This window comes from Borostomias antarcticus (genome assembly GCF_949987555.1).
Source record: "Borostomias antarcticus genome assembly, chromosome: 20".
In the NCBI taxonomy this organism is placed as follows: Eukaryota; Metazoa; Chordata; class Actinopteri; order Stomiiformes; family Stomiidae; genus Borostomias; species Borostomias antarcticus.
In genome coordinates, this window is record NC_140253.1 from 18,617,499 (window position 1) to 18,627,224 (window position 9,726).

The 9,726-nt window shown below is 46.5% G+C and overlaps 1 protein-coding gene across 1 annotated transcript in view; it reads left to right on the plus strand.

The window, feature by feature from the left end:
• Window positions 1-9,391, plus strand: part of LOC311322624 (uncharacterized protein) — a gene marked incomplete at its 5' end in the record, with an annotated part of 35,585 nt that extends 26,194 nt beyond the window's left edge. Inside the window, 4 exon segments of the mRNA XM_084454704.1 lie at window positions 3,664-3,837; window positions 4,593-4,639; window positions 9,206-9,236; window positions 9,238-9,391. Of these exon segments, the coding sequence (XP_084310830.1) occupies window positions 3,664-3,837; window positions 4,593-4,639; window positions 9,206-9,236; window positions 9,238-9,280 (295 nt within the window). The 3' untranslated portion in view covers window positions 9,281-9,391.
• Between the last annotated feature and the right edge of the window lie 335 nt (window positions 9,392-9,726).

The window sequence follows — 9,726 nt, forward strand, 5'->3', positions numbered from 1 at the left end:
AAACTTAAAAAAATCATAACAAATCAGCCATATCAGTGTAAAACCACCACGTGAATGTAGTCCCAAGTAAGACAAAACTTTCATACACTCTGACCTTGCAGGAATTTTGAAGTCCATCACTCTGATTTCTTCATAAACTGTAAAACCTATCAAACCTATAGCCTCCCACATACCATAGCTAAAGTTTGACTATCGACATGGAGGGGGGACCTTTGTTGGAACATAACCTCGCGTCAGGTTTCCATTCACTATCAGATTCAGATCCTGTCTAGAGCTCGCCACTTCAAAACTGTCATCCAATACTGTGGGTAGCCTACTGGTCATCCGGTACTGTGGGTAGCCTACTGGTCATCCGGTACTGTGGGTAGCCTACTGGTCATCCGGTACTGTGGGTAGCCTACTGGTCATCCGGTACTGTGGGTAGCCTACTGGTCATCCGGTACTGTGGGTAGCCTACTTGTCATCCGGTACTGTGGGTAGCCTACTGGTCATCCGGTACTGTGGGTAGCCTACTGGTCATCCGGTACTGTGGGTAGCCTACTGGTCATCCGGTACTGTGGGTAGCCTACTGGTCATCCGGTACTGTGGGTAGCCTACTGGTCATCCGGTTTTGTAGGTTGCATCTGGTTTTGTTTGCGGCCAGGATGCTCAGAGCCTCTCACTGTCTGCTAGCTAGCGACAACATGGGGAAGTGCAAATTCAACGGAAATGGTCTATTCAACCAAGCTTGTTTCTGCTTTAGCTTGGTGCTATCGGCTGAGCATTAGCTGTGCTGTTAGAAACCCCAAGCGTGTTCCCTCCCTGGCTCAGAAACAGCCTCTCACAGGGGGTAAATATAGACTGCAGGCAGTGCGGTTGCACTGGGGCCTGTGGGGTGAGAGGGCCCGTAGAGAGAGCAGGGCCTCCAACCAGGTTTTAGGTGGAGAACGGGTGAGTTACCACTTCAGAATCACGCCTGCACCGTGGACTCAAATTAAAGTGTCATTTGCTATGTATACCCTCTTAAAGCCATCCCCCCTCATGTTTTTTTCTCCAGAAAATAGTCTGCAGAAGTCTTACTCAATAACAACATTATATGCTTATTCTACATAAACAAATACACTTTGTATATATAGAATTTGTATATTTGTACACACAACGTTATATATACATTATGGTAGGCTTAATTTTCAGAGTCCAAGAGTTGAATATTAAGGACATTGTCTACGATTTTGCTCAATGCAAGAATAGTGGAATGCCACTCAAATAGGTGAGTAATGTTAGCCTACAAGTGTTTCTCAAGGGGATTTGGGGTAGGCCGTGCCCCTGCAGGTTGTTATCATGGAGTGAGGTCGCCGCTCAGCGCCTGTTTCATTGTGTAGCCAACGTGTTTTTCAGATGTTTTTTAAGAATATTAGCTTAGATCAGCTAATGAAGGCATCTCTGTTGTGTGAAGCCGACAGCAACAAGCCCTGGTTAAACTGAGTGCAGAAAGTTTATCGATGTCAATAGTAAACTTATCGTTAGCTCTTATTCACAGCTCAACTATTTACAGTAGTTTATAGGCGAGTTATCTACAGTAGCAACTTGCTTGCTGATGTGTTGTTGTTTTTGCCTAAACCTTCCCAGCCATAGTTATGTAAAGTTGACTTGATTTGATTGAGCCTCTGTTTGACCTCCACTTCGCCAGTACAATAGCCAACGTAGGCTAGCTAATTCAACAGCACACTGTTGTTAAAATGTGTATAGACTACAGTGTGTGTGTGCTGTGTGTGCTTCAAGTAGTGTGCACTAATAGAGCCCATCATAATAAGCTCACTCTGGGGCCCATCATAACTACATTATGCCACTGGCCTCATCATATCACATCATATCCCTTGATAATAGAGTGTGCCACGAAGGATGCACAAACGGGCAATTATTTTTCTTTCTTTCAAAATTATTTTTATTGATTTTTAGCAAAAGGACAAAAACACGAAACCCAACTCACCCACTTTCCTGCCCACATATCCAAACCCTGACAAAGCACTTAACAATACTGAAAGCAGGGATGTAGTAAATAAATGAATGATAAACTGTAAATAAAGACGAGACAGACACACAAAACCAAACAGTACAGAAAAGGGAAGGGGGGTAGATGAGGTGGGGGGGGGGGGGGTCAGCATCTAGTCATCTGGGGGGATAGAAGTATTGTTCAAATAGTCAATAAAGGGCTTCCACGTCTTGTCAGATGATAGTTTGGAGTTATTGATTGAGATTCTTATCTTCTCCAGCGTTATGTGATTAAGAACCTCTTTCAACCAGCTACTGTGTGAGGGGGGGCAGGGGTGTTTCCATTTGAATAGGATGAGACGTCTAGCTAGCAAGGAGGTGAGAGTCAGCACTCGCTGCTTTGCTGATGAGAGAGTGGGTGTTATGTGTGTAGAGATCCCAAATATGGCAGTGAGTGGGTCGGGTCTGAGGTCTGTGTCGAGTTCTGAGTGTACCGTAAATTTCGCGCCAGAAATCTGTCAACTCACGGCAGGACCAGAACGTGTGTGTGTGTGATTAGCAGGTGATTGCTTGCACCGATTACAGGTGTCATCAGTCTCTGGGTATATTTTTGCCAGTCTGGCGTTCGTGTAATGCACTCTAAAGATAACTTTGAACAGACAATTATTTAACACACAAACTCCAAATGTGCTCTCCCTGGCTCAGAAACAGCCTATCATATCCCTTGATAATAATAACATTGTTAAAGTACTGGTGTGTTTGTGTAACATTGTTTAAGTATCAGTTATAGTGTGTGTGTGTGTGTTGGTGTGTAGTCGGGGGTGAAAGGTTGCAGGGTAGTCAAGGGAAAAGGGACAGGCTGGAGATTCTGGGTGAGCTGGATTGAGATGATCCATGATCCACTGTCCATTATCCATGGGTCTGATTCAGGGTCCATCGTTCATAGTCTTGGCATGAGGGGATGATGGTGGGAAGCTGCTGAGACAAAGCCTGTGTTTAAAACAGCTGGAATAGCTGGGTGAGCTGGACTCCCAGCTGTACAGCACACTCCTTCAGAACCCTGCCTCTGAACCTGTCTGCTCCAGGGGACTGCATAGACAGGACATCTCTCCTTATACATCATGTGTTCACTGCAAATGAAGCAGTTTGGTGATCATCATCATCATCATCTCCCTACAGACTGAATGGATGCAGACTAACAGAGAAATGCTGCAAGAGCTTTTTAAACCAGAGTTTCTCATCTTCGGAATGAGACTCTTATGAATGACATGATGGGAGATATTATGAACTGTTACAATCATAGCAGATGATCAGCTGAATGTTCCCACTAGAAACAGCTAAACTACAGTAACTACAGATAAACTACAGTGTAAACCTACCTGAACTCTCATGAGGAGTTTCATTGGTTGGATTGGAATGTCTCAGTACTACAGAGGCCAGGCTTTTCCATTTCTATAATAAACCTGGAGTCTCAGAGCATTCTTATTTAGCATGGGTTACAAGGAAGAGAAAGCATATCAAAAATATTGACTGACAAAAATATCACTTAGTATTCAAGAATCTGACAATGTGTGAACCAGGGCAGATCCAATGTTCAAATATTTGTCTGTAGGAAGATGGAATATAATCCTTCAACTCTCTCTTTTCACCAGCAGAGGGTAGTAATGTGTTTGTATCGATCTGTTTCTACAGTCTGTCGGGCTGCATGGTCACAGAGGAAGGCTGTGTCTCTCTAGCCTCAGCTATGAGGTCAAACCCCGCCCATCTGAGAGAGCTGGATCTGAGCTTCAATCACCCAGGAGACTCAGGAGTGAAGCTGCTCTCTGCTGGACTGGAGGATCCACACTGGAGACTGGAGAAACTCAGGTAAGAGGAGAGTTTTAAATCAAGTGGAAGAAAATCCCCCAGTGTCTCTTATGTAGCCCCCCTCTCTGAACTAGATGGTCTCAACTTTCACAGCCTACGAGTCTCTTGACAGAACAGACACAAATCACCCTATAACCAGAAGGGCACTTTGAGAGTGCAGACCTCCACCCATGATGCATGTTGTCAGCATGTGCAGTAGCATTAGAGAACCTAGAGGAGACAAATGTCAACAATATACTGGTGGTGCATCAGCTGGCGTTGGTCCAACAGGTGCTCTTCAGCTCTGCTCTCTGATGTATTTCAGCTACCTAGATAGCTACATATGACAGGACCGACAGCAGTCATCTGGCTAGCTATGAGCATAACTAGCTAATTCAAAGCAGTTGATCTTTGCCTTCATGCCATGATTAGATTATTTTGGTCCTAATACCTGCAGAAAATACAGGGATAAACAGCCATGGATGTATTAAACATGGCAAAGTACCCGTAGGTGCTGGTCTGGTCTCTCTGGCATGGTCAACAAAAGTGAAAAATGATTTTTCAATGAATTTGGATCCTCCCCGTGATTCAGATCCGCTCTCTCTAATTGAATGGGTTCTTCCTTGGCTCATGCTACAGTCACCCTTCCACGGGAAAATAGGTCTGGTAGTTTTTACATAATCCTGCAATCTACCTGTAACTAACAAACACATAAAGCCCAAAACTGGTGACGTCTCATTGCATCATCCTCATCATTCCTCTGCTTATTCCTACAGTGTGGATCATGGTGGAGAGTGCTGGATCAGACCTGGACTTGGAAAATGTGAGTATTGACATTGATTATTCATGTGTCTTAACTGAAGCTGAGTTCACCACCATTATCTACTTGGGCCTAGAAAACAGGGGTCATACAAAATACAATACAATCTGTCACAACTGTTCAAACACCTTAGAGCTGCTTACACTTGAACTATATTCATAGTGATGGGTACATACGCACACACACACACACACACACACACACACACACACACACACACACACACACACACACACACTCATAATTGTTGGATCAGCACCACGTCATGTCCAGTCCCTGATCAGAATCCGGTGAGAGGAGAGGTTTTTAGAGCCCTCTTAAGTGGTAATGACGGGGATCTGCTCCCACTAAGCTTTTGTATCAGTGTTGGATCCTCTGATGCTGTTGTTGGTATCCATAGAGTACAGGTGGATGGAATGATGTTAATACTCTGCTCATTTGTTCTGAGGAAGTTGGTGATAATCTCACTCTTCTAATGGTGCTCATGTTTCCATAACAGTGCTTTTCAGTGGCGTGTGGTGCGAGTAGCCAAGGGAGGCAGTGCCTCCTCCCAAATATGAAATGAAACAAATAATTGATAAAGCAAGATAAAAATAAGAAAAACTGAAAGAAATATATCTACATTTAACATTCATGGATTACCCAAAACATTTTATCCTGGACAGTCATCAATCACAGTGTCTTTAGGTTCACCCTCCAGAACGTGTTTCTATCAAACCAGAATCAAAGGATTTGAATACTCAAGATGACTCTGTGTGTGAATTAGCTCATGCCTGGTTAGAATTGAGAGTTCTAGCTGCTGTTGTATGTGTGCTTGTATTTTCTGTGTATTTGTTGGAAAGGGGTTTATTGATGATTGGCCTACACTGCATGTCAGTGTGGTTGTGCTGGTGACTGTTTGTCATCCATGGCAGAAGAGTTCACAGTGCAGTGGGACTCAGAGCTGTCATTATTGCTAAAGTCTGGAACCTTGTGAGACCATCCTGGTCCCTGGAGAGAAACAGACTGTGAGCTTGTGGGGTCAGGATGGTCTCTTGAGGTTATAGGTCACAGCTTCCTTGTCTGTTTTGGTGTGTTTGTGTCTTTAAGTGTTTCAGATGAAGGGAAGGAGGAATGTGAGTTAAGTTGGGCTACAAGGTGAAGAAGCCTCCCCCCTTGGCTCTCCTGACTTGGGGAGAGGGTCTGTCCTTTCCATAGGGCATGAACTAGACAGGGAAGCCTAGTGTGAAGTGTGTGTGTGTGTGTGTGTGTGTGTGTGTGTGTGTGTGTGTGTGTGTGTGTGTGTGTGTGTGGTTGGGGGTGATAGTGTAGGGTAGTGAAGTGAAGTGAAAAGTTGTCACAAATATGACTTAATGATCATTTATTGTCTCCACAGTCTCTCTCTCTGTACCCAGACTTGGGTCTGATTCCCACAGGCGTCTTTTTAGAATGTCTCTGCTTGTCCTTGGGTTTACGTCTGACCTGGTCCAAAGTCCATTCATGTATATTCATGTTGAAAGACAAAGACAGAGAGAGAGAGAGAGGGGGGTGGGGGGTGGGGAGAGAGAGGGTGATTTGGGGATGTTAATGTGTGTAGAACCTGGGAAGTGTGTGTGAGAGAAAGATGTGTGTGTGTATGCAGGTGAATTGGTGTCAGGGGAAAGAGGAGAGTGTGTTTTGTACCAGTGGGTCTGTATGCAGGAACATTAGTTGTGAGAGGGAACCACCACAGTAGTTAGTTGGACTAATGAGCCACAATGACGAGGAGGCCTATAGAAGGGAAGTGGAAGATCTAACACTGTGGTGCCATGACAACAACCTCTCCATAAATGCCACTAAGACAAAGGAAACCATTGTTGACTTCAGAGAGAACAGAGGGAATCACACTCCCATCTCCATCAATGGGACATCTGTTGATATTGTTGATAGCTTCAGATTCCTCAGCACACACATCTCAGACACCCTCACATGGTCTCTGATCACCAAGTGCATCCTCTAGAAAGCACAGCAGAGATTGCACTTTCTGAGGCGTCTCTAAAGCTTCGGAATGAGCCAAGGTTATAATAATTTAACTATGATAGAGGGGTAGAGAGGATGAGCACTGGAGAGAGAGAGAGAGAGTTAGGGTGGTAGAGAGAGAGAGAGAGAGTTAGGGTGGTAGAGAGAGAGAGAGAGAGAATAGAGAGAGAGTTAGGGTGGTAGAGAGAGAGAGAGAGAGAGAGAGAGAGAGTTAGGGTGGTAGAGAGAGAGAGAGAGAATAGAGAGAGAGTTAGGGTAGAGAGGGTGGTGGAGAGAGAGAGGGAGAGAATAGAGAGAGAGTTAGGGTAGAGAGGGTGGTAGAGAGAGAGAGAATAGAGAGAGAGAGGGTGGTAGAGAGAGAGGGAATAGAGAGAGAGAGAATAGAGAGAGCGTTAGGGTAGAGAGGGTGGTAGAGAGAGAGAGAGAATAGAGAGAGAGTTAGGGTAGAGAGGGTGGTGGAGAGAGAGAGAGGGTAGGGCAGAGAGGGGGTATGAAGAGTAGATAGATATATGGATGGATAGATAGATGGATAGATGGATGGATAGATGGATAGATGGATAGATGGATGGATAGATGGATGGATGGATGGATGGATGGATGGATGGATGGATGGATGGATAGATAGAGAGAGAGAAAGTGAGAGGGGGAGTAGAGAGAGAGAAAGAGGGAGAGAGGGAGGAGAAAGAGGGAGAGAGAGGGAGTAGAGAGAGAGAAAGTGAGAGGGGGAGTAGAGAGAGAGAAAGAGGGAGAGAGGGAGGAGAAAGAGGGAGAGAGAGGGAGTAGAGAGAGAGAAAGAGAGAAAGGGAGAGGGGGGGAGTAGAGAGAGAGAAAGAGGGAGAGAGAGGGAGTAGAGGGAGAGAGAGAGAGAGGGAGTAGAGGAGAGAGAGAGAAAGAGGGAGAGAGAGGGAGGAGAGAGAGAGAAAGAGAGAAAGGGAGAGGGGGGGAGTAGAGAGAGAGAAAGAGGGAGAGAGAGGGAGTAGAGGGAGAGAGAGAGAGAGGGAGTAGAGGAGAGAGAGAGAAAGAGGGAGAGAGAGAGAGAGAGGGAGTAGAGGAGAGAGAGAAAGGGAGAGAGGGGGAGTAGAGAGAGAGAAAGAGGGAGAGAGGGGGAGTAGAGAGAGAAAGAGGGAGAGAGAGGGAGTAGAGGAGAGAGAGAGGGAGTAGAGGAGAGAGAGAGAAAGAGGGAGAGAGAGAAAGGGAGAGAGGGAGTAGAGGAGAGAGAGAAAGGGAGAGAGGGGGAGTAGAGATAGAGAAAGAGGGAGAGAGGGAGTAGAGGAGTAGGGAGAGAGGAAGAGGAGTTGAGGAGTAGAAGATGAGGGGAGGATCTCAGGGTAAAGAAAGAGGGGGAGGAGGGAGGGAGGGAGAGGGGGAACAGAGTGGGTGTGGAGGTAGAGAGGGATGAGAGAAAGGATGAAGAGATGGAGAGGGGAGGGATTGATAAAGGAGTGTGGAAGTGACAGACACAGGAGAGGGGAACGAGGGATGGATGGAGGGAGGAGTGAAGGAGAGAGAGAGGTAGATTAGGAGCAACTGAGAGAGGTTGAGAGGACTAGGAATGGAGGAGAGGAGAGAGGGATGGAGATGTGTTTGTGTGTGTGGGAGAGAGAGTGTGGGGAGGGAGAGTGTGTGTGGGAGAGAGTGTGTGTGTGTTCGTGTGTGGGATAGAGAGAGAGTGAGTGTGGGAGACAGTGTGTGTGTGTGTGTGTGGGAGAGGGAGTGTGTGTGTGGGGGATAGAGCGAGAGAGTGTGTGGGGGGGAGAGTGTGTTTGTTCTTGTGTGTGTTTAGCTGTGTGTGTATGAGTTTGAGTCAATAGCTATGTGTGTGCGTCAGTGTGTGTGACAGAGAGAAAGAGTATGTATTTTGTGTGTGTGTGTGTGTGTGTGCGCGTGTGTGTGGGAGAGAGAGTGTGGGGAGGGAGAGTGTGTGTGGGGGAGAGAGAGTGTGTGTGTGTTCGTGTGTGGGAGAGAGTGTGTGTGTGGGAGAGAGAGAGAGTGTGTGGGGGATAGAGAGAGAGAGTGTGTGGGGGATAGAGAGAGAGTGTGTGTGGGGGGGAGAGTGTGTTTGTTCTTGTGTGTGGGACAGAGAGTGTGTGTGTGGGGGGGTGCGTGTGTGTTTGTGTGTGTGGGAGAGAGAGAATGTGTGTTTGTGTGTGTGGGAGAGAGAGTGTGTGTTTGTTCGTGTGTGGGATAGAGAGAGAGTGTGTGTGTGGGAGTTTGTGTGTGTGTGTGGGATAGAGAGTGTGTGTGTGTGGGATAGAGAGTGTATGTGGTGTGTGTGTGTGTGTGTGTGTGTGTGTGTGTGTGTGTGTGTGTGAGAGAGAGAGTGTGTGTGTGTGTGGGAGAGTGTGTGTGTTTGTGTGTGTGTGTTTGGGATAGAGAGTGTATGTGGGGGGGGGTTGTGTGTGTGTGTGTGTGTGTGTGTGTGTATTCATGTCTGTACAAACTCTGTTTTGTCATGAAAATCAATGAAGTTGATCAATATTCTTAGTGAATCTCTGGATGAATGAAACAGTGAGCAGTTCTCATGTAATGATGGTGATTAGTAACATGTTGTGTCTTGGTTTCCTCCATCAGATGCCTGTGATCTCACACTGGACCCAAACACAGCACACAGACGCCTCTCTCTGTCTGAGGAGAACAGAACGGTGACACGGAGGAGAGAGGAGCAGCCGTATCCTGACCACCCAGAGAGATTTGAGGACTGGTCCCAGGTTCTGTGTAGAGAGGGTCTGTCTGGGCGCTGTTACTGGGAGACAGAGAGGAGAGGAGTGGTTTCTATATCAGTGACATATAAAGGGATCAGGAGAGGAGGGGGTCGTGACTCTGCGCTTGGATACAATGACATGTCCTGGAGTCTGTATTGTCATTGTAACAGTTACACTGCCTGTCACAATAATAAGAGAACTGACCTACCTGCCCCCCCCTCCCCCTTCAGCAGAGTAGGAGTGTATCTGGACTGGCCGGCCGGCACTCTGTCCTTCTACACAGTCTCCTCTGACACACTGACCCACCTGCACACATTCACCTCCACATTCACTGAGCCCCTCTATCCAGGGTTTGGGGTTCATACCTCTGACTCCTCACTGACCCTGTGT